The sequence below is a fragment of the Aplidium turbinatum genome, chromosome 12 (assembly GCF_918807975.1).
Source record: "Aplidium turbinatum chromosome 12, kaAplTurb1.1, whole genome shotgun sequence".
NCBI classification, from domain to species: domain Eukaryota; kingdom Metazoa; phylum Chordata; class Ascidiacea; order Aplousobranchia; family Polyclinidae; genus Aplidium; species Aplidium turbinatum.
The window spans coordinates 22,766,836-22,791,874 of NC_137483.1; the positions used below are offsets into that span (position 1 = coordinate 22,766,836).

At 34.0% G+C, this 25,039-nt stretch overlaps 2 protein-coding genes across 3 annotated transcripts in view; both read right to left on the reverse strand.

The window, feature by feature from the left end:
• Positions 1 to 905: 905 nt before the first annotated feature.
• LOC145781128 (uncharacterized) lies at positions 906 to 6,574 on the reverse strand. Of its 2 annotated transcripts, none has more exons than XM_082592887.1 (8): positions 6,470 to 6,574; positions 5,824 to 5,870; positions 5,609 to 5,660; positions 5,007 to 5,080; positions 4,474 to 4,525; positions 4,116 to 4,156; positions 2,797 to 2,856; positions 906 to 2,235 (listed from the first exon to the last, which is right to left on the reverse strand). In XM_082592887.1, exons 1-7 carry the CDS (start codon positions 6,525 to 6,527, stop codon positions 2,803 to 2,805), a joined length of 378 nt encoding a protein of 125 aa, XP_082449013.1. In that variant the 5' UTR covers positions 6,528 to 6,574; the 3' UTR covers positions 906 to 2,235; positions 2,797 to 2,802. The 2 variants fall into 2 exon arrangements, with proteins under 2 accessions (XP_082449013.1, XP_082449014.1); XM_082592888.1 differs by having other exon boundaries at positions 2,781 to 2,856.
• A 368-nt stretch (positions 6,575 to 6,942) lies between these two features.
• Positions 6,943 to 25,039, reverse strand: part of LOC145780693 (uncharacterized) — a 33,829-nt gene continuing 15,732 nt past the window's right edge. Inside the window, exons 2-11 of the mRNA XM_082592314.1 lie at positions 23,482 to 23,856; positions 20,415 to 20,612; positions 13,347 to 13,495; positions 13,149 to 13,278; positions 11,397 to 11,696; positions 10,618 to 10,875; positions 10,047 to 10,169; positions 8,215 to 8,285; positions 7,144 to 7,305; positions 6,943 to 7,035 (exon numbers count right to left, since the gene is read on the reverse strand). Coding sequence (XP_082448440.1) covers positions 6,943 to 7,035; positions 7,144 to 7,305; positions 8,215 to 8,285; positions 10,047 to 10,169; positions 10,618 to 10,875; positions 11,397 to 11,696; positions 13,149 to 13,278; positions 13,347 to 13,495; positions 20,415 to 20,612; positions 23,482 to 23,856 — 1,859 coding nt within the window. The remainder of the gene's footprint in view (positions 7,036 to 7,143; positions 7,306 to 8,214; positions 8,286 to 10,046; positions 10,170 to 10,617; positions 10,876 to 11,396; positions 11,697 to 13,148; positions 13,279 to 13,346; positions 13,496 to 20,414; positions 20,613 to 23,481; positions 23,857 to 25,039) is intronic.

Genomic DNA, 25,039 nt, shown 5'->3' on the forward strand with positions numbered 1-25,039 from the left:
CATTCTCATAAAACGCGCTTCAATGCCACGAGCTATCTCTTACTGTACCTCTTCTATTACATTGAAATATTTACTATTTCTATGTGTTAACTATAACCATGGCCACCTAAAGATGTAGCCTGATTTGTCACATTTTGCAGAAATTTCCAGGTTTTTCTAACTTTGGGCGAGCGTTTAAATAAATTTTTCTAAAAATTAAACTTTTACGCTTTCTTTACTCTTTTCCCCAGATGACACAATAGGTTTCAACATCCTCACATGTTGAAAAACAAAGAAGATTTGATTTCGAAGATTTTAGTAAGACTGTTAATTTTCAATAACAGTCTGATTTTGCGTTTTTCAAGTTACGTTTTCTCATTTGCTGCTGCTTCCCCAAGGCAACAAAAAAGTTTTATGTCATTAGGAAACCGCAAAAAGTAAAAACATCTCAAAAAATGTCAGTCAAATACTAGCAGTAGCTGTAATCAAAATCTGCAAAATGTGACAAATCAGGCCGCATCTCCAGGTGGCCATGCTATAACCAAGTTCTCTCCAGAAGATGATACCTCCTGAAGTTCTTCACCAAGTTCTCTCCAGAAGATGATACTTCCTGAAGCAACATTTCATTAAAAGTTGGATGAGCCAACAAAGTATCGTTTAAGCGGTTGATTAATCTAATCGTTTGCTTAGTTAATGGTTCTGTTTGGTGGTAAAATATCTTGGTAGTTTTAATGTCCATAAACAAAAAAATTATTTTATTAATAAATAGAAACTTGCAATACTTATAGACTTGGATGAAATTTACTCAAGGCTATTAAACACATTAGTAGATTTAGCAGTTGAACAAAAACAGTTGTATGAGCTACCGTACTGTAGTTAGTAGAGGGCCAATTAGTTATTTGCACCCCAAAACCTCAAGACCTGCTTTGCAAAAGTTTCTCACTCGTTCTGCTTACTAAACTGCATTATGATAGAATATCAGCGAAAACAAGTACTCAGCTATCTTACATGAATATACTTGTTTTCCACCATTATAAAATACAATATTTGAAACTTGGTCAAGTGTCATCCAAAGATGATTAAAATGCAATATTCCGAAGTAACTCTATTGCTCATTCACCAACGTTAAGTTAACAAATATTAAGTTATTGTGTGTTGAAGGTATAGATCGAAGAAGAATGAGCGTGGAGACACGTAGCACTGGTTTTCGATATTCTTTACTCTATTAACTCATGAAAAGCATGGGTTACAAAATCGTTGCAAAAATAATATGCAGAGAAAGTTGCAGCTTTTCCACCAAACTCAAAGTGTAAAAAACAAACAACTGTATTTGTTTATTTTCTTCAACGATTTTTACTAAAGTTTTTGGAAAGTAATTGATTTTGGAATTGGTGGATTTTGGGATTTGTAGGTTATGGGATTGATTGATCTTAAAATCAGTAGATTTTGGATTGCTGGGTTTGGCAGATATAGAGAAATTGGAGGATGGGTTTGAAGATTGAATAGTTTTGTGGATTTTGAGTTTGGGGAAAAGATTCCGCAAAATCATAATTTGATTACTTCATCCTTCAATTTTTTGTCGTTCCATAAAATCTAATTTCAATCAATAAACTGTCGTAGTAAATAAGTCAAGTTTTCACAGTACATCCAATTAAGAATGCGATTTCAGATTACAATAACACAATAAACGATAACATCAGATATCTCTGTTTGATTTCTTCTTTCTAATTGAAGAGCACAACAATTTAGTCAATAAAAGTTACAATCACTTGCCTTAGGACAAAATGTGGTTGCGTTAGATTATAATTATTAATTGTTTTATTATTACGGAATAAGCAATAATGCGTTATGCTTTTTTCTTCACATAAATCATCATTGCAGTTGATTGTTTGAAGCTGTTACCACTGTGTTTAGTAAGCTAAAGTTTATCCACCTTTTATGGCGGAAATGTTCACTTTACGAGGATGGGGTGTGGAAGATAAAGACCACCTCCAAAATTGAAAATTTATTCCCTTTCCACTATTTGTTTGCATGAAACATTAATGACAATTAAACATCAATAGATATAGTTACAACACTGCTACGAATCACAATTGGTTTGTTATTGGTGTGAAGTATCTTGGATGTCATAAATTACAGAACGTATGTTATATCATCTTAATAAACTTGAAAATCACAGTTGAAGTTGTGTTGTGCTAACACAAAATGTTTTTATAGGAACTTTGCTTTATTTCCTCAAAGACAATCTGTTGGTTTCTGCAATAAAAAGTGGATATAACTGTAACCAATTTTCAGAAAGTAAAAAACATAGCATCATATAGAGTAATAGACCATTAACGTTTGCACAAAATTATGCTTGAGATTTTAAATTTCATATCTGTTCAACTTGAGATGTTATATAAGGTATTTGCAATAAACCAAAACAATAAAACATAAAATTTTATTTCGAAAAGTATTGGGACGTTTCGAAAATGTTGTAAAATAAAATGCCAAGAATAGTTGAACTCACTTTCAGTAGCAATAATAATTGAAACAAATTATACAATTAATTGTTGAGTTTTAAACAAATTCTGTGATTAAACTAATAAACTATTTTAAACCGTTTCAGACTTAACTTGAAGTTTAAACACATTCCGACGAAAAAATTTTATTACTTTAGATGACCTACCATTTACAACGTGGGCTGGCCTACCTAAGATAATTTGATGGAAACCATTTAGTTTGATTGTTGTTGCTTATTTTTGACATCAGTAAGTTACATTTATTTAAAAAACATTCTAGAAATTGTAAATGTAGCTTACAATACATCATTATTACATTTTCTTATTGTTGAGACTTCATTGTTTCATATTCTCCCTCCTTTTGCAACGCTGTATTCTGTAAAACGCAACAAGTAAAAAAACAATAATGTGAACATTTAATTTGAAATAATAAGCTTGTGTGGCAGCCCTGGAGTTCCACAAAATTTCAGACACCGCACACATTGCCTTCAGCAACCACGCGCGTTGTGATGTAGAACTCGACTGCACAAAGGAGCGAAGGTCATTCCAGAGAGAAGAGACGTCGCGAGCCACACCTCATTGGAAGAGCACACCTTAACCCTATCTGTAGCGACACGGGACTTTATGAGGACGCCCCACTCTAGTAGTGAAATATTTCACCGAAGGAAATATGCTGGAAATGTGAAATGTTTTGACTTAGTTTTTATTCTTTGCGAATTTTCTAAACCTACACTTTTCTACCTTCCTGCCCTTCACAATAAGCATTTCGTCTCAGGTGGCTAGACATTTTCGTGCAATGTTATTTATATATAATAATGTTAATGTTAGTGCAATTTAAATGTTAGTGCAATTACTCTGAAATGTAAAAACGCCCAAAAATGCCTTATATTTATGAGCAAAAATACTTTTTTATTTAGTTTAGCATTACTCTGTGTTACAATTCAAAAATTTCAATTTTGTAGCTATTTTCGTGAAATTAGAATAAAAACCGACTTTCTGACATTTTTTCATCTCAAACAATTTACTTCAAAAATTTGTTGGATAGAAATTTAATTTCTATACGCAAAATACACATGGCTATTGTCTTGTAAAATATTTTGGCTCTGTGATTTTCATAGCTCTCGTTATTAGCGATTAATTAGCACTGGACTAAGATAGTCGTGACGTACTTTCCGCGTACGAAAACAGCTCGTACTAAGATAGGGTTAAGATCATATCAATGTAACGAATGTGTGATGTGGCAGCCCTATGGGTGGCTTCAATTGAGATGGGAGATAGATGAAAAAAAATGTATTGAACTTCACTAAAATGTAGAAAAATGAAACACAACATAAATTACAGTTTAATGAATTTCTCATATTATTTCATACCGTTTTGTGTAGTATCTTTCAGAATGGTATTATTTCTATATTTTGTAATTGAAAGTCTTGAGCCTACGTCATGGTTGTAACCAAAAAATGAAAAAACGTGAATAACTTTGGAAAAAAATCCATGTAGTTTATAACTTAATATCAGTCTTTATCAACTATTGTAGTTTTCAAGCCCCTTTCTGTTTATGTTAAAAATTGTAACAAATAATGCTTGATGTGCAAAATCAATATTTATTTAACCTAAACATGATGATTGACCACTCACTTTAGCTGTTTGAACTGTCATCTGGATGTAACCATTATTATCTGAATAGAAACAATGTTTGGTTTGGATGTTATACCAGAAAAGAATTTAATTTACTTTAGTCTGTTATTAAAAATAACTACAAAAATAAGAAACCTTACAAAATAACAAAATACAGTGCATTCGGCATTTCACACAATCATCTTATAACACAGTTTAAAGAATGATTTATTTTTTACAAGCACAGACAAGAAGGTTATCATCGAAAGGGTTTTTCGAAATGAGCATAGGTTTAAGCATGTTTGTTCTAAGAGCTTCATATCTGTCGCAATTGTAGCCAAGAATCAAATTTTGTTTACAAGAACAAAAAAATGCTTACTTTCAGTGTTTTGATCAAAGTTGACGTAGTTGTAGCTGTTACTTGGCCCATTCTAGAAATGCACAAGGAGCAAAGTAGTCACAGTAAAGAGATTACGTAACCAACAGTTTATGCTAGTAGTGCATTTTCGAGTTGCGACAAAAGTCGTAACAGATTCATTGCATATTGAGTATGTAGGCCTACGATCGCCCTTCCAGAAAACTGAATATTAACGGTATAGAAAAACAAACTATTGAAAACCATTAATCTATGACTGAATGATGGGCTACCACAGTTTTCAGCTGCCAATCGCTCCTACACACTCCATCACTTTATTGAAAATGTATAAATGGTAACAGTTTGCTGAGTTGCTATCAGAAAGATTTTTGACATGAAGCTTAATGCTTGGCATATTTAACATTCAATCTGATCTTTCATTCGAGCTGCTGGTCGGGCAATGGACATACACGACTTGAATCATTAGAATTCTTTTGAAAAACAAATATTAATGAAATCAAGTAGATTTTATAACAAAATCTTAGTCTTCAACTCACATCTTTTACAACTACATTTTGATAACTTTTACGTGTCGTTGAATGTGGGTTGATCTCTGCGTAGCCATGTTCTTCTAAAAAAACATCATTGTATGAAGTCTTACGGTGGTGATCTCAACATATTTACAGGTGCTTGAAACGTCAGAGCGGCTTAAGAGCGCTATAACTGCTGAAACGCAAAAAAAAATAGATTGTATGTGGGAAACTTATTTTATTAAAATATGTTCGTTTCATAATAAATATCAGAATTAGAAAACTGTAAATTTAGTCGAATCATGATCAAATAATTTCATAAAGCAAAATTCGAAACTGCATACAGCTATGACTGAAAGTAAGATAGACATAGCTAATAAAATAATCTCAAACAGTTGAATCCGAAACTGAGTACAGACATAACTGAGAGCAGAAACTATCGCTTACAATAAAAGACTAAAATCTATGGCAACATTTACTGCAATTATCTTGCTCTGTATTACAATGCACAGAATCAGTTTGTTTTAGGCTTGCTTGTGAAAACCTTTTTTTCTTTTGAAAAGATGTCATTTTAAAGGGTTTTCCAAAACTAATTTTGTTATAACAGTTTTTATTTTCACAAGCGTCACCTGTTCCTTGTACTAGTGTCCGATAATGAGAAGATGCAGATTCTTTTGGAGGCTGTAAGAGTTAAAATAAATATCTGTTGCTTTTTCAAGTTATTTATCGTTAGAGCAATGACTTAAGCTTGCATGTTTAAGTCGAATTGCAACTTGCAAACATTTTGCTTTGTAACTTTTACTTTTTAAAAGTTATATACCAAGAATTAGAAACACTTGCTTACGTCAGGTTTTTTGAAGGATGGGCGAAAATCCACATAACCATTTTCATCTGAAACAAAATAAGTAGTTTTAAAATTTGTGGACCTTTTTTTGAATAAATAATTTCATTCTCAGGTTTTGATACATTCTCGTGGGACTACAATGATTCACGAACAACTTAGCTGGATAACTGCTTTTTATGGTCAAAATTTTTTTAACTTTAAATATGCAATAAAAACTCAGCATTATCGGCACAAGGACTGTAAGGGACACAGCTTCCTTGTTTTATTTTTTATCTCAAATATCATCAGCCATGGCATCAGCCTAGTCGCGTCACTTTATGTTCCAAGTTTCCTTGGCTTTGCAAAAGTTCAAGCTTGTAATTAATTTGAAACTCGTGGGTAATGAAAAGTTATTGCGTATTTTAACTCACGACAGGGGATAACGTTTGGCAAACAATGCAGTTAAACATTTACTTTCAACAGTCTACATCTTAAAAGTTTTTAGCATCCAGCGGAACCTCAGAAGTGCGTAAAAATTGGTTTTGAAAAAGAAGGCTCCATTTTTTTCAATGTTGTTTCTTAGTTCATTTTCTAACGCTGTACACAAATATTTGATTCAGACTTATTGGTTGTTTGGGCTAGTGAGGTCTTATGTCAGCATGCTTACCTTCTACAGCATAGACGACATTGTTAGTTCCATCTCCTAAAAAGTCACTTTTAGTCATGATTGGTTTGTTTTGTAACAATTTGGATGCACAGATTCACAGTAGGAAGAAGATAAAAAATGAAAGTTCATTTTTTCATCTTTCCTTTTGTCATTTAGGCTTTTTTTGCAATATGCCACAGCAGCAGTGACAAATAATAAGCTATATTCAGCTACTAAACAGAAGGCACTGATATTGCAACTACGAGACTGTTGCTTGTTGAACCATTAGATTGATTGAATGAATGATTGAGAAAATATTTATCCTCGAATTGAGAAATCTTCTTTGTGCGCTTGATCCTGGCATATTCGCATATTTATGGAGTAAAAGCTTTTAACCACTGACATAGATTGCCAGAGTAATTTTTCAGCTTGTTGAAGTGTTGATGTGCGTAAACTATTCTATCCACTGTGTGTCACTGAATGGAGAGCAGTTCTTAAAACGCCTTGTTCAAGCGCATACCCGACAGCCGAACTAGCGCTGCTTGATTTTGTGACTTCATTGTGCGTGAAGTCAATCGATTAATCAACTGAATTTATTGAACAAGATTTAATGGTAAAGTCATACTTTTTGTATTTTCAGAAGCTTTTCGACGCTTGCAGTAGAAAACTATTACTGCAATTAATAATATTATTACTGCAGTTCCACTTGTTGCAATAACAATCATAAGAGTGTTGTTGAATGAAGGACCATCAGATGAGTTCTCTTCCACAATAACATCGAACTTAATGGTGTGGTTGTAAGGTTTAATGGAGGATTGTAAGTACAAGATATAAGTTCCGTTGTCTTTCATTGTCACCTAAATGTAGTTTCACTATAGAAGGTCAATGATAAAGAAATAAGAAACAAAGCGATGTAGGAATGGCTTACTGATCTATTTGAACAACTCATAAAAATCTTTGGCAATTATTTTCCGCGTCATCAAGCAACTACTGTTTATAGTTTACAATGTTTTATCTTTTATTTTGCATATAAAAAAGATGCAGTAAAGTATGTTAAGTACAAAGTCTTTGTATCGTGGCCTGCTTTAGATTGTAAGATTTATTTATTTATGATTTAAAGTAAACTGCGTTGTGTGACCTGGTGACCGTGAACAGTTAGAAAGAGTGAGATACAAATCCTTTGTCACTTTGATACTAAATACTGCATTTTTTTGGTAGTAAATCGTTTTGTAAATAATGCAATTGTTATAAATTTCTTAGTTTATGTTGTTGGAAATAATCTACCAACTTGTCTTCATATCCTATAGGTTAATTGCAAAGAATAAGCATCATTTGCTTTCAAAAGTTGTTAGACCCTGAAATCAAGTTTGCATTTAAAAAGTATACACACTATATCGTAAGTACGCACACAATATTTTTAACCGTTTACTCGTGTTGACAGTAAAACATTTCTACTCTATCTGAAAATAACAAACGTAATTATTGCAACAGGTTAACGGGTTAATAAAATTGTTCTGCAAATGACGAGTCCTCCAGTGCCTGAAGCCGACGTCTTGACTTACTGTTTTTTGTTGGTGAAATTCAACTTCTGTTTGTAGTTTGAGCTTGTGCAAGTTGAAGAGGAAAGGTGTTGGTTTAGCTGGTTTATTATTATTAAATTAAAGTTTAATTGTACTGCAGTGTGATTATTTATTTTGCAAATTTCGGTTGTCAGTTTAATAAAACCAAACCATTTCTATATATCTGTTGATTTATCTAACACTTACATTTGCTTTCGTAAATGTAAAAGTTTGGAATATTCCGTCAGTAGATAAATTTTCATCCTCCATTTTTACATCTGGAAGTATTATTTGAATTAACGACTGTCTTAGAACTCTATCTTATAATTGTTTGATTCACATCAAAAAGAAGTGCAGAAGCGTTTCCAGCAATAAAGGTTTCGAAACTTGTTTCGATGACCATTAACAAGATGAGGTTTGTTTCGTTGCTTGTTGAAATCATTTGACAGATTAAAAATGCGTCAATAAAAGCGATTTGATATAAACAATTAGATTTACAAAAGCATCATCATTATTAATATTCAAATTGCTTTTTTATTGCTCTCCAACTGTAACTGGCTTAATATAATAAGCTAGCTATAATATGCTATTGTTTATTACAAAGTTTGTTCACTTGAAAATACACTTACATCTTAGAGCAGCGTTTCTTAACCGGGGGTGCTAGCACCCCTTGGGGGTGCTGGAATAGACTGTAGGGGGTGCTAAATGCATGCAGTATAATATCAAAAAATGCCATTTTAATTTTCTGCATTTTTTTGTTATTCTGCCAGTATCAGCAGTTGTCATATCAATGATTGCTGTTTCGAAGTAGCCTACATGATTTGCTGTCATTGTAGTCATCTCCCAGTCAAATACTCAAATTGATCCTGAGTAGATTGTGCGAACTTATCTGGTGGGTGTTTTGTTGTAATATTGTTGCTCACCTCTCGCTTCTAGAAACCACCATGGCAAAGTATCCAGAGTGGATACAGCAGCCATCTTGGCAGACATGAGTGATCATAGGCTAATAGACTAAAGGAGGAGCTATGATTGACATGCAGGTGAATCAGAGTTGTGGGACAAACTTTCGTCCTTCCGCTTGCTGATTTCTGGTGTGACCAGTTGACAGCACATCCTGCATTGGCACGAGCAGCAATGGAATTGATCGTCCCATTTCCGACTAACTACCTGTGTGAAAAGGCGTTCTGCACCATGCTCCAAATGAAAACAATTGGCCGGAGCCGCCTTCAACATGGGTTGCTCCACGATATGAGAGTGGCTTTGACAAACACGAAGCCTCGAATAGAGAAATTGGTCACACATAAGCAACAACAGAAATCACATTGATACATGTGTAACTAGATACCCAGCTGGGTAACTTAAATATGCTTAAGTTTGTCCATGTTCTTTTACTATTCTCGGGTTTTCCTATTTCTTTTATCACCAATGACGACAGTAGTTTTGAAGAATAAACAAAATGATCAATTTGTACTTCGCTTTCCTTTCAATAGTGCAGGCCAAAGTTTAATGGCGGCGTCGAAATTTTGACATGCTATTTGATCACTGGCGGTATATTTTGTATATTTTTGTCGCCTAACAAACGGTGCTGTTGTTTTAAGAGAGTTGATTCACCTACATATGGTTATAATTGAATTTCTGTTGGTGAATGAAAGCCAAACACCAAATCCTGAATCAACTTCGTTAAAACAACTGCTCAGTTTGTTAAACAACAAGAGACTTCATTACAAAATATATCTCCAGCGACCTGAAGGCATGTTAAAATTTCGGCCTGTACTAAACTTTTGGTCGGTACTGTAGTAGTCTAATGTCAATAATAGTTAGGGGGTGCTAGACTGGTCGGGCCTGTTTACAGGGGTGCTAAAATCAGAAAAGGTTAAGAAACGCTGTCTTAGAGCATACATAGCATACAAACTGCGCCATTGAAGTTGCATATTTGTTTATTGAAAAACAACTTAAATTCTTCAACCGTGTAATGTTATTCGGTTTAAAAATTGCAGCCAAAATCAAGTAACTTGATAATATTATTGATTGAATTTTACCAGAATTGCACTTCATCAACGCTAGAAAATCAGCTGGAGGATTTGACATGAACGTGACGTTGCAAGATCCTCTTTGACCAAAAACCCATGAGCATGAAAAAGGATTGTTCTGAAAAGGTGCATCTGCAACAAAAGAGTGTGTTACAACTTTGTTGGTCTATTTTGAAGCGTTTCATTTTCTTATAGAATGGTTTAAACAGATAGCAATGCTCATACGCCGATGATGATGATGAACAGATAGCAAGGCTCATACGCCGATGATGATGATGCTGATGAACAGATAACAAGGCGAGTGAATAAGGATCTATTCAGTGCAACATTTTTGTTTGATTGGGACGGTTAGCACCATCACATATGGCAGCACCTTAATTGCTTGCAAAAAATAAAAAAATTGGTTTTTCAAATTATTTATCTGTGAGATTAACAATAAACATAGCTAAATAAAATATAAGTTGACTGCTAAGCGCCTAACATAGGATACAAATCATATTATGATCTAATTGCATCTATTTCTTGTGAATTATTTTTAAAATAAGACAGACAGAACTGCATTTTTTAATAATTCACTTACAAATAACATCAATGTAGATACTGTTCAAAAACTTTCCAAATACGTCATCAGCTTTACAAGTGTACTTTCCAGTGTCAAATGGACTCAATGAAGGAAGGTTCAAAACCGCACTTGGATATGTTATCATGTTTGGATGAGTCCATGTAAAAATGGTGTTCAACTTAAAGGCATAACTAATACTGCAGGTAAGTTTTAAGGCTTCTCCACGTTCAATCGCCGTAGTTTCATTTTTCTCAGCATAACTTATAGTTACATTTCCTGCATATGTGAAAAACTTATCAACTTTTTATTATTTGCTGAAATAAAAAAAGTTGTAATCGAAAATATGAAAAAGTGACAACCAATCAAGCAATAAAGTATTAATAATACCAAATCAGTTACATGAGTGAAAATGCATAGTTTAGAAAAAATGATTTTGTATAGTCTAATTACTTCAAAAATTTTTACAGCATTTTTTTCATTTAACGATGTTGCCTTTTTGCAACTACATACTCACAGTGCATCATGTTTATGGGATGCAAACAGTTTGAGTGACAAGAACGTTTCAGAACAAAATAAGTAGTTATTTGAAGTTTTGTTTTCATACTCAAATATTGTCATTTTACACTTTTATATTCACAGTATAGTGGATGTGATAACAGTTTCTGCATAACAAAAACTTTTCAAAAAAGAAAGTAGTTGTTAATTTTATTCAGTGCACTCTATTCATTTATAATTCCAAAACAATTAAAATGAAAAACAAAAGAAAAGTTGCTGAAAGGAAAATTGTTGAAACTTACTGATAACTGGAATGACTGCAATATTTCTAGTCGTACTTCTATGCGATCCAGCATTGTTAACAGCCAAGCAGGACAACGAACCACCAACACTGAGAGGTTGACTTATGAAGCATTCGTTGTTGGTGTTGGTGGTGTTTTCACAGTAACCAGAACAAATAGTGAATGCACATTGAGGTGTAGGATTGCCTTGACTTGAACAATTCATTGAAAGATTTTGGTCAGATCTCAACAAATATCCACTGCTGGTGTCAATCAAGTATTTCGATGCAAAGATGGTGTTGAAAACATTTGGAGAAATATCTGAAGCCATTGGTACAATAATAGAATCTATACAACCATAAGTATTACCATAGGTACCAACCATAGGTATAAAAATAAATGTACTTTTTTAATGTACAGTATTGGAAGAGATTTATGTAAGCTATTGTATATTGGAATATATGCTTTGATTTAAATATGAATACTTTGTTTCTGGGAGTGTCTTCTTTCAGTGACACCTAGTGTGTTTTGTAAACTGCAGCACTTCAAGAACATGTGAAAACTTGACCCTCAATCTCGGTGGCCGGCCTGCGTCAGTGGTTCAAAGCCTCTACAAATATGAGAAAGTTCCTGGATTCAGTGCCGGTCTTAGGGTTTTTCGGGCCCTGTGCGGAATATGCTTTTGCGGCCCCAATGGCAATAATCCAATTCAGTGGCGTAGCTAGGTACTTTGAAAGGGGAGGGGCGGCGGCGTGATCGCCAAAGACGACAACCAGCGGCGGGGGGTCTGGGGGGCCTCCCCCAAAAAATTTTGAAAAATTACTTTGAATTTGGGACATTCTGAGAGCATGTTCAACAAAAATTTAAGTATGAATATTACTGTGAAATTGTGCTGTCCGGTGGCATAGCAAAAAGATAAGATCATGCTTTCTTTGGCATTTTTCGGAAATAAAGCTATGTCTCTACAGTATGTTGAGTCTGGATGCAACCTATTTCGTCCCCTGAAATCGTGTAACAAAATTAAATTTCGACTTATTTCGTCCCCTGAAAAGATCGAGAAATTTTGATATGTTTGCGGCAACTCCGATCAGCGATTTCGGCCATGTCGTTTTTTTTCTCGATCTTTTCAGGGTACGAAATATTCAGGCGACGAAATAGGTTGAATTCGTTGAGTCTCTATGTTTTCTTGTTGCGAATTCCTTTGTTGAATTCACTTGTTGAATTTTTCCTTTGAAAATGACAAAATTACTGCATTTTCTGAGTAAATTGCGGGCCCCCTAATTTGCGGGCCCTGTGCGATCGCACGGTTTGCACATCCCAAAGACCGGCACTGCTGGATTGCTTCTCTTAAAGACACTATTTCAGTCACTGGATAAACATTCTCATCATCGATAAATTTTTATCTGTCCTGTTGTTTACCAGAGTAAAGCTGTGCTTCAGAATGCACCTATTTCTTTACGTGAAAAAGTGAAACAATTTGAATTGAAACCTCAACCGAATATTTCATCTAGAAAAATCTATTATGCAACAACGCTTCAAATATAAATATGTTGAATGTTACAGCGCTCCAAACGTAATGAGAGCAAGTTTGAGTTTTGCATCGTCGAGATCATTGCAGGGAAGGCTATTTCGCGCTGCATATCATAGACACCACACAGCAGTGCTGTCATTTGTGTATTTGAAGTAGTGAATTGAACCTAGTGAAACACAACATTTTCTGCTTTCGATAAGATTTCAAGCCACATTCCTGGCTTTGTAAAGTTTACAACTCACATTGAACATTGACGGTATAGTTCGGTGACCTTCCACTTTCCATAAATAATTCCGTGTATGGAGTCACAGCGTGACATGATACTTGCTTGTTATTGTCCTCAGCTCGCAAGGAAAATGTAAATAAGCGGTCCTGAAAATGGAATGAAAGTTTCCTATGGGCATAATGGCACAACACACAATCCATTTTTTATCAACTACCTGTTGTCGTCCGACTTCATTGCCATCTAAATAGAATGCAGTGTTGGTTCCAATAGGAATGACGTCATTGTACTCGCAGGTGACAATGAAGTCAGTTCCTTCAACAACAGTGAAGTTCCCGTTTATTGTAGTCATCACGGGATTGGGTGCTGCAGAACATTGAGTTTAATTGTCATCTCATCAAACATACGAAGACCTCACATGAATATGATTGGCACTACACGCAGAACGCGATTTCCAAACGAACATTGGAACATCGCGTCGTAGATCTGTTTGCATCATTCGATTGCCATCATGCAGTTTTTCAAGACAAAGCATATGATTGGTAGAAGTTACAAATGTAAAATATGGCAAGTTTACAATTAAAACGGTTTATTGTTTTGGAGGTTTTGAAGACGTTTGGTATGAACTGCTTTACACAGGTTGGATGTGACAAAATATAATCAAACAAACGTTTTTTTTTTTAGTCAGTATTTATTGAATAAAACTCAGTGCTCATTTCAATCTTCCATCAATTTATCCGTGTTCTGCTTTACTAGCATGTTAAATTTCGTGCTTGGTTAGGATGTTACGACAGTTATGGTTTACAGTGGGTTGGAGGCATCTCGACTTCGATAACCTTACTCATTTATGTTTCCAATACATAAAATGTTGTTTATGAACTTCTAAACATAAAATATGAAAAATAGCGAAACAAAAATTAAAGCTGAATCAATCCAAAAACTGAAAAACTAAAGCAATCTATTAATGTTCTACTAGGACCCAATTTCTTGTATTTTGAATCTATCTTTGTTGATTGTATCGTCTCAGAAAATAAATCAATAGCTTTTTTTCCTTGGTCTGAACCTTAAAACATTTGACCAGGCTAACACACACAATAGTATTTCAATAAGATAAATTTATGTTATGGAACCGGTTTTCTTCCATTAGGAATCGTCAGCATATGATTAGGTAGATCGCCCATTTGAGGAAGTGTCATAGTACCAGATCACCTTTTTCAGTTGGTTTTTCCCATTTTTGTATCGTCTCATTAGTGACAAATTCTCGCTTTTTTTCTAATTTTATTAATTTTTGACATATTCCAATCGTTTCTTAGCACAACTTTAAAAAAAACCCAACCTTCACTAATTAGCGAAAAAATTGTGTTTCGCTAGCGTTTGAATGTCAAAAAAAAAACTTATCTCATTTGTCAGTTTGATCACTTACGTTATTAAACAACTAAGCACTTTGAAGAACAAAAAACTAAAGTTAAATTTGTCCAAAAAATGAAAAACTAAAGCAATCGAAATCAACTTTCTTCACTGTAATGAGGAAGAGTTTTAAAAGTCATGTAATTTCCACTTCGTGTGGAACTACATGTGCTAGAGTTCAGTTCAGTTTATTTTTGTTTTGTTGGCGAAAAGAAAGAAAAAAACAACAATATACAAAAACACAATAAACACAACTAATTTGAGCAACAAGGATGGCAGCGAAAGACCAAAAGGTCACCAAAGTCAGCTGCCTCCCAAAGATTTAAACAAAAGACCCAAAATTAAGAACATTAACACATATAGCACAATACCAGCACTTTACATAATACATTAGCAATGGAATGACACAGGGCAACATAAAAAAAAAACTGTGCAGAGAAATAAGCAGATGATATGTTTCAGGAGTGATCATTGTACAAATTCTTTACTAAACGTTTACATTTAAATTTAAAAGTATTATAAGACTTTTCTTGTACTTCTTTTGTTATTTGTTTCCATAGTTTCACTCTATTAAAACATAGCATCTTCTTACCAGAGTTTGACGTTGCAGAAGGCAAATATAAATCATTCTTTTGGTTCTGACCGGTTTTATGATGGTGAATTTCGTGTACAAAAATAAAGCAGCCAGCAAAGGCCAGGGGCAGCATTTTGTGCACATACAGTATTTGTACATAAATTTTGCAGTCTCTGATTTAATAATATCGTCAATTCTGAGCCAGGGATATCTAAACAAGGGGATACGAAGGCTTTTAATACGTCTGACAGTAGAAGGGCTTCTGTTTATCGTAAATAATCTCTGTTTACCGTAAAATGACAATTGACACCGGTAGTAGTTTAATAACTCTTGTTATGATAACCTGTATACCACTATTAGCATCAGGCCTGGATACTCACTGCATGTTAATGGTTACTTGTTAATTCAACTACCCGAATAGGCCAATACTTGCTTTAAATCTAGCCTATTGCAAAGGCTTTGTTAAGAAAAACGGCTTACTGGTAACTTTTCAATTGTCTTTCCAAACAAGTATTCTTTAAATATGCTCTATGTAACATTTACTAACTGTCTTCTGTAGCTGACTGTACCAGCTGCACTACAAAACTTTCTGCAATTGTGAAAAGAACCGCATGTTTCATGCGCTATATAAACTACCGCCCTGGTAGTGTCATAAGAATAAGGCAATCGCTGTGAGCCTTCGCATCCCCTTCTTTAGATATCCCTGTTCTGAGCACATTAAATTGGTGATAAAGAACAGTTGTATTTGTTAACCTCGGCAAAAATAAGCAGGATCAGATAAACTTGTTTTGTAACACTTGAAGTGGAGCAAGCAATGTACCGTTAATTTTTGTACTTTGCATTCTATTTGTTAGATAAGATGTTAAAACGTTTAAAAACTTGCCACGAAAACCATAATGGTAATTTTTTTTTAAAGTACGCCATATGATCATCTGTATCGAAAGCTTTACTTAAATCAACAAAAACCGAGCATGTGCATTTGTGATCATTCAAGTTAGAAAGCAAATCATCATAAATTTTTGTCAATGCTGAGCTTGTTGAATCATTTTCACGAAAACCGAGTTCAGCTAGGGTTATAATATTACATTTATCAATAAAATTCATCATCCGTTTATATAAAAAATTTTCGAAAATTTTGGAAAAAGTTGGCAATAAAGCAATTGGTCACAAATCTATAAAGTGTAAAGGTGAACTAACTTTTGGTACAGGTATCATCAGTCTCTTTTTGAGTACATCAGGAAAGATTTCTTGCAAAACAAATTTATTCAGAACTTTTGTAAAAAAAAGGGCATATATTTTGATAAATTTAGAAGGTACTTCAAAAATGCCTGAAGCTTTGTTTGCTTTGAGGCTCTTTATAACATCAAATACTTCTATCTCATTTATATCAGGAAAGCCAAAAGAAAAACATTTTCTGTTTAACATGAATGATTCAAAATTTACATTTGAATTTGGAATTTTAGCTGCCATTGAAGTTCCAATATTTGTGAAGTAATTATTTAATAAATCAATGAATTCAATAGAATCTGTTTTATAGCTTTTATCATTTATAGTCATAGTTGAAAGAAGCTTTTTGTTATTCGAATTTCTTTTCCCCTTTATCATCTTATGAATGATCTTCCATGTTTTCTTGGAGCCACTTTTTGTTTCTTCAAACTTTTTTTATAATGTTGATTTTTCAATGATTGTTTCAAATGATTCACCTTATTGCAATATGTTTTGTATTTCCTTTTTGCTGATTTATTTTTATTTTTTATCCAATAGCTAAATAGTCTGTTTTTTCTTTTAATAGATTTATGAATGCTTTTTGGTATCCATGGTTTGTTAGAGAGCTTAATTTCAATTCTCGACATGTTTATAAGTGGTGCACCTTTATCTAGTGTTACTTGAAATCGCATAATAAAAGAGTGCATCAAGTTGTCTGCATCACCAAAATCAGTATTTACTTCATTCAAATTAGACATCGCACAAGAAGCTGTCAAGACAAAAGTTTTTAAGCTTCGAATTTTTTTGGTGGGAGAATTACACACTAGGCTACATTTTTATTTTTAATGCATAAGAAAATAGGTAAATGATCAGAGATGTCATGTAAGCAAATGCCATAGGCAATTTGGTTACCGGTACAACGTACGAGTTATGTTTGTGTAGATGTGATCCAGTGGGCTTGGATTTGATTCTGCACAAAATCTAGTTGCACTTGTTATCAATGATTGGCAGCCTGCAGCTTCTAAGGGCTTCTTTATAATTTAATACTTCAGGAGACTTTGCAGCCTTTAACAAGTCAATATTTATATCTCCACAAATTATGTATTTACATCGAGAGTTTTCTAATTTGTTTAAAGAATCAAATATTTTGTCTTGGAATGTAGAAAAAGCGTAACCAGAATGACAATATATGACTCCTACAATAATACTTGGTAAATTTTTTTGCACAATTTCCACCCAAAGATTTTCACAATTGGGTATATCAATCGAAAAGTCTTTTCGCTCAATAAATATATTGCCTTGTTTTAAGTAAAGTGCAACACCACCAGCACTGCTACAAGTATCCTTATGTAGCATGACATAGCCTGGTAAGGAATAATTAAGGAACGAGTTAGGACCAATTTTTGTTTCTGAAATGGCAAGAGTATTAAGAGAATGATTGACAAATTGAATAAATTCTTCAATGTTTTCTTTGTTTTTCCCTCAACTTCTTGTATTAAAGTGAAACAAAGACAAAACTACTTTTGAAACTTGTAACAGCTTCTTGCAATTGTTTATAGTTAATTATTGTGTATTTGGTTCTGGTTTTAAGTGGTTTGTTATATTTTTTGAGCATCTTGGTTGATTATCCTCAACATTTGATTCCAGGCAGTTGCTGTCGTGTGATGTGCTGCACTTCATTTCACAATCAACACCAATGTTAGTTAGGTTTAGCAAATAACTGTCAGAAATACTTTAAAATGGTAACCCATTCTGCAAACAACTTGCACAAAAAAAAGGTTGGTTACTGTTTACAAGTATAGAAAATTGTTTAGAAGTTAAACCAATGCATTTTAAATGTAGCCAATAATCACAAATATCACGTTGGACAGATCTTTGCTTCGGTTTACATAGTTTGATACAAAACTTTACAAGAATTTTTGGATACCATAGTTATCAGAAAAGGAAATTTTAGAATAGAGTTTTCAATTTCAAAAAGTTTATGTGTTCAAATCATAGACACCTTAAATAGATTTTTTCTGTGAGCTTCACTTCAACAAAAATAATGTTGACGAGACACTGCTGAGGTTGAAGCTTTTGGAAAAGTTGCTCTAAGTTTTCATCATGGAGACCACAAGAGAGTAGTTTTTTCAACAGTTCCACTCTCGGTAAAACAATTGAACCGGACTTTCGTATCATTTTATATGCAGCTGAAGAAATGTTATGAAGTTCGGCAGCAAGAATATAAAGACTTTTGTCAAAGCGTCAACCTTCTGGAGGAGTGAGCAGTAACTGTAACTGAGCATAAATAAACTGGAAATGAGGCGAATCAGAACAACTTATGCTATTCAATTCTTTTACAGAACTTTTTAGATAGTCTGTATCTTTGAACTCATACTTTATTATGCATGACAGAATTTTATCTAACTGTCAACATTTACTGAGAAAGCTATTCTTTTGCAGACAACCAGCTTTGGAAAAATATGTTTTAGGTATGTTCTTTCCATTTTTCTCAGCACATTTAAGATGCAAAAATCCAAATGACGATTTCACGCGTTGAAAATGAAGAAATTGGATAACAGAACGTCCTTTTGCATCAGTTTTAGAAATGTAAATATCATCACTATCACCAAAAAAAAGATGATCCTTTGAGAAATGCTGATTGATGTCATTACAAAAGGAAGAAAAGTCAGCTATCTTATCCAGACCTTCAGTACGGATTCGTTTCTTTTCAAATCTGGCCTCTGCTGAAGCAGTTGTAGTTCTGGGTGCTGAGGAGACCTTCTTTATGCATGACTTTAAAACTCCAGGGAAAATGGACGGTGGTTGGCTTGGTCTTTGTCCACCTTTAACTGAAATCCATTCACAGTCAAAATGATTAGCACAAGCATAGATCTGCTTAAGCTGTAGCAATCTATAGAACGCTCATTTGGCATGGCATCAATCCAGCGGTTTCGTTCTACTTCATCAGTTGAAAGTGATACTGTGCGCAAACGGTCTTGTTCTCTTTCCTTTCTTTGGTCTAGGTTTATAAGACAAATTCATTCTTAGTTAAATTCCACTATAAAAGCAGAATCAACTGCAGAAGTGCTTTGTTTGAGTTAAATGAAATGCTAACAACGAGAGTATACGTGTTATAAGTTAATACTTGCTGTTCACCTAAGCTTTTGAAAAATAAATTGTGTAGTAAATGTGATACCGTTATTTCATGTGTATTTGGCAGTGTACCACTCTTCATAAGTTTAATCTGTTTGTGTATCGTTAAATAGTTTTCTTTTCTTCAGACAAAGGGAGATGTAATATATTGGAAATGTGCCTTTAAACTTTTAATTTATTTGAGAACTTGCCTTTTAAGTTTGTACCTTGTGTTTCGCATTTTGCCTTACGCGTTTTCCATGACCTCTTGATTGGCCGCTTTCCTGACAGCGTTGCGTCTTTTTCAAACTCGAGTTCCAATAATAAGTCAATCGTTTTAGTGCCGCAGCCATGTGGGCGTTTACGTTGCTAGTTTATGTTGAAGTCTGAGTACATGTTGAGATTCAAATAAAGTTATCTGTTTGTTTATGACAGTTCGTTCGAGATAGTTAGACGAAAAGGAATCCGCGAAACATTACAATCACCTTCTTCATGCGGTTCTTCAACATTAAAAATTCTTAGGTTTTTTCTTCTCCCATACTGATCCAGTTTGTCAATTGTGAAAATGTTTTTGTTGATTAATTGTTTTAGAATGTTGTTTTCTTCTTTGACCTCTTTTAACTCTTTTCTTGTCTCATCCAGTTGTTCCTTTATGTAGCCTACATCATTCACTACGCCCTGCAGAGAAGCTTTGAGTTCCTTCGATTCTTCTTTGATGTCTTGAAGCAGTAACACCCTTTCATCTTTTTCCGATTTTTTCCCTCTTGTACCAGTCATTTTAAATTAACAAAACAAAAACTTTCTTACCTTATTCAAGTAGAAATACCTTATTTTTACCTTATTCAAATAGAAGAGGTTGCTGGTTTTTTTGTTTCGACATAGAATACTTCCTATTCTTGTGTATTATAATAGTATTTATTGAAGCAATGGTTATATTAAAAAAAATAAACGTATTTTTTTTTAGTTTTAATAACTTTTCAACACCTGTCCAACATTGTAGATTATCCTGACCACTCCATTCAGCATCATATTGGCAAGTAGTTCGGTTAGAAGTAGGTTGGCTTCCGTTTGAATAGAACAATCGTCCATTGTTAGAACAAGTGAATGTTCCAACGTCATTGTATCCAGCTGAGTTGGATTGGACTGTGACGTTGTCTTCATTTTCAAGAGTGTGGGGACAATCTGATGCAAAAATGCGTAAATTGAAAGTTGTTTATTCAATAATAATTATTGCTGACTTTTTTTAATTCCACTTTTTGGTATTTTAAAATGCTTTTTTAACCTTCGTCTGACTGCATAATATTACATCGCACACAAGCGGTATACGGTACAATTCTACCAACATACATTTTCTATTGAAATTCCCAAGTTAGTTATTCTTTTTGTACGGTGTGCCATATTTGTTGGTCCAAACGTTTAAATGTTGTTCTCTACGGAAGTATCACACGTGTTGTTAGGCCAGTTAGGCCACGTAAACAGTGGACAATGCTATAATGGTATGTTATCTTTGTGACGTCGACTGCTACTCAGAGATACAGCTCATTGTACTTAACTCCCATAGATTTCTACTGATGTTGCATGGCATCTCACTCAGTCGAAATTCAGCATAGATTTCGAATGAGATAGGTGGATAGAAATCTCTAGCCTACGTTGGTTCGCCTATATTCATTCAACTGCATTCAAGCAGGATTGAGGGTCACTTTCTCTTCATTTCCACAGCAAGTGGCCAGTACTCAGAAGAAAACAAAGTTGGATATATTTCTATTTTCATGTGCTATCATTGTAAATGTACCTTTATATATCTATCACTATACTATGTAGCCTATCGAGACTTTACAGACACCCTGCATACCTACAGAATGTCTGTTTTGAGTCAATATTGACTGTTTCTAAAATTCAAGAATAAGATTGAAATTGCCTGGCCAGAGAAGACTGATAAGAAATAAATAGTGAAAACCAACGAAAATGTAAGAAATATAAAAAAAAATTGTTTATAGGCTACACTAAGCATATTTTTGAAAATCAGCACCTTTCTGCAGTGCTGGAAAAAGTAAGTGGCACTGCAACAAGGACACTTCTGATTCTGTCTAAAGTTAAAAGTAACTGGAGGCTGCTTCGTCTTCAACAGAAGTGAAGACCTGTGATTTTTTACTCAAAAATCACACTTTCACTAATCTTTTAATTTTTTTTTCGATTTCTGTTAGACTGTTATGACATTTCGCCCTGCTAAAGGACAAAAATTAATTTCCAGCACGGCCTTTATGAAACTTGCTTGCATACCAATGTAGTAAAAGGATTCAACAAATCCTAAAAACTCAAAAATACTGTAGGCTTATTGTATATCAGGGAAGTGTCATGATTTCAGTATAATCGATACAAAAAAAACACTTGAACATTTTTGTACTGAAAAAGTGACAGTGATCAGCAATTATAATAATATTTCAATACTTTTTAGTAATTTCTAAACTCATAAAATATCACACTAAACAAGATTATATACAACTAAAATTGTACAGTACCAGTTCAACATGATTAGCCTACACATAACTGTCACTGCTTGCTTAAGTGTCATAAATTGACAAGATGTCAGAAAAATGGATGGAATGCCCATGATAGGTCAATCGAAATATGAAACAAACATTAAAAACAATTTTTCATACGAAATCGACCTTAGCAGGCAAATTTGAACATTTTGCCTGGCCCCCCTGAACCTAAAAAATTGAAAATTTCTGTAGTTTCAAAAAAGGAATGCTCATGATGGGCCAATCGAAATACGAAACTAATATAAAAAACAATATTTTATGCAAAATCGACCTTAGCAGGCAAATTTACACATTTTTTTGGGCCCCCTGAACTCAATAAATTGAAAATTCTGTAGTTTAAAAAAAGGCATACTCATGAGGGGGCCCAATCAAAACACGGAACTAATATAAAAACAATATTTCATGCAAAATCGTTGAAATCAACCTTTTTAGCGCGTGAATTTAGACATTTTGTCCGGCCCCCTTGAACTCACCGGGCCCCGGGTAATGCACCAGTTGTCCCCTCCTTTTGTGGGCCCTGATTATACCCGTGCAGTTGAACGAAGGTTTAAGAACTTAAACGCAAGATTATGAATGCTTTATTTATAAGCTTGGCTAAACAAGTGTCTATTATTGTTTTTAAAACAAATGGGCTGAATACATCGTAGTTGTTTTGTCGACTAAGGTAGATTTCACAGACATATACAACCAAGCAACCACACGGCATTTAACATAATCCATTAAAATTGAACATAAACTATAAGCTACAAACGTTTTCGGCCATACACACGTTAGCCCTTATCAAGTAACAAAAAAATAACTGTTTTAATGGATTATGTTAAATGCCGTGTGGTTGCTTGGTTGTATATGTCTGTGGTTGAAGAAAGTGACCTCTTTACCAAAATTGTATAAGGTAGATTTGACTTGGCTTTCTGCAAAAGATTCATTTGCTGAGTGAAGTACGGCACCAAACATAAATTGGTTAAAAATTAGTTTTACTACAATTAACTTGAATGGTTTCATTCCATTCATTTGAACAAGCCACACATGAACGACACAAATTAAACAAAATATCATAAAATAATATCTAAAATGTAAATAAACTATGCGAACTAAATATTAATATATTTTGATAATAATAAAATTTAAATTTTGCTTGGTAAGCAAAACAAACTGGACATTGAAAAAATGGTCTTTGTAATTAAAAAACACTGCTCATTAAAAGATATGATAATGATTAATTTATGAATATTTAGCAATATAATATAGCATATTGATGAAATAAATAAACACCTTAAAAAGTTATAAGTGGAAGAAAGGAAGACTGATTACGATTGGCACCGTAGCAATATCATGAAAGCTATTCATGTTCATTTAAATTGTTATTTATTTGAATCATGTCACACAATCAATTCCGCCAGTCTAAAACAAAGCTTTTACAGTGATCTCAACACTTGCAACATTGGCATGAATTGACACTAACTGTCATCACTTCAATGTAAAACTAATGCAATAATGCATAAACTTACTTTGAATAATAATTTCAGATGGAAGGGCAACCACAACTTGCAGGTTAGAGATATCGCCACCATTCGGATTACCACTTCGAACACTAAGATCCAGGTTAGTTGTCAGTGGTTGAAGATAAGTCAAGTTAGAAGTGATCACTCCATTGTTCTCAGCACAAGTGATGTTTTCATTGATTGATTGTCTTGGCACGCATCCGGCACCTTGGACGTGAAACTGTGAAACGTCGCTGTTGTCTGCATACGTGTTTATCCATTGATAACTTTTAAGATTTTCTTTCTCAAACTGAGCTGTCACAATAAGACCAAGATAACCAGTCGCTAGTGTATTGGTTGGTGATGGAAGGTTTGTTTCGATGGTTGGAAGTGAAACTGTTCCTAAAATAAAACAAACATGTCAAACTGAAACTATCTAACAAAAATACAAATTTGTGCGCTTTTGACGCAAGTTGTAGCCTCACTAGAAATATGGAAATAAAAAACTACATTAAAAAATGTGATAAGCTGACGGAATTTGAAACAATTATGCAAAAATCCGGAAAACGGTGTAACAACTATTGCGCAGTAACAACTATTCGCAAAGTTTCAATTTTGATAAAGCGTATCAAAAATTTACAGCCACTCATGGCGCCCCAGTCAATTTCGCTCAAAGTAAAACATCAAAAACAAATAGTAACAAGCAAAAGAGATATTTATTTATTCTATGAAAGTCGCTTCGAAACGAAACCAAACAAATCGACCAATAAACCGCAACTGCTAGAAAATTTCCGAGGAGACAAAACTAGGCTAACTCCATAGGAAAATTGCAGAACTGACAAATCTGTAAACTATTTTCTTGTCAAGATAAGGTGATTGTCTTTCTTACGAATTAAATATAATAACCTCTAATGGATAAATGTGAAGACTTTTGTTACGTAACAAAGAAGGCTCGTTCTCTCACAAAACAAAGCTGAGCACGGTGTGAATGACTCGTGTTTATTCGAATAAAACATAAACGTAACCGTTTTTACACATTCACGCGGCGGCCTAGGTAAAACTTTATGGTACGCTAGGCCGCCCTAGCGTCCAGCGAGCTGTATATCATTTAAATTAAACCAATAGAAACACATGGAACAAGCAAAAACTTTTCTGCCGCAAGAATGTGATAGCAAGACAAATGTTGCCATGAGAAGAATGTGATAACAAGGCAGATGTTGCCATGAGAAGAATGTGATAACAAGGCAAATGTTGCCATACAGCAATTTGAAAAATAATACGAGCGGTAACAAGAAATCTTGTAAAAGAAGATGCAAAGCAAGAACTGTTGAGGTTTATCACAGAAAAAGTGATATCCCTTCAGCCAACAAAATCCTATCAGATCTCACGGAAATTAAATTACGGTATATGGCAACCACAATTTTCCACGTGTATGTGTAGCATGTGTTTTAAAAAAACGTGATAGTTATGTTCTTTTGTCGCATAGTCGTCAGCGTGATATTCACGCAACAAAGCTATTACGTTGCTACTTTGAAACTTAAATAACAAAGTAACATATAAGTCTGAGAACCAGAGGTGCAAAGAA

Excerpts from the sequence above, each read along its gene's own strand:
- LOC145781128 (XM_082592887.1), bottom strand. The coding sequence starts at position 6,527 with ATGACTAAAAGTGACTTTTTAGGAGATGGAACTAACAATGTCGTCTAT. Across the intron at positions 5,871-6,469 it reads TGTCGTCTATGCTGTAGAAG|ATGAAAATGGTTATGTGGAT; the intron begins GTAAGCATGCTG and ends ATTTTGTTTCAG. Across the intron at positions 4,526-5,006 it reads AAAATGTAGTTGTAAAAGAT|AATGGGCCAAGTAACAGCTA; the intron begins GTGAGTTGAAGA and ends GTGCATTTCTAG.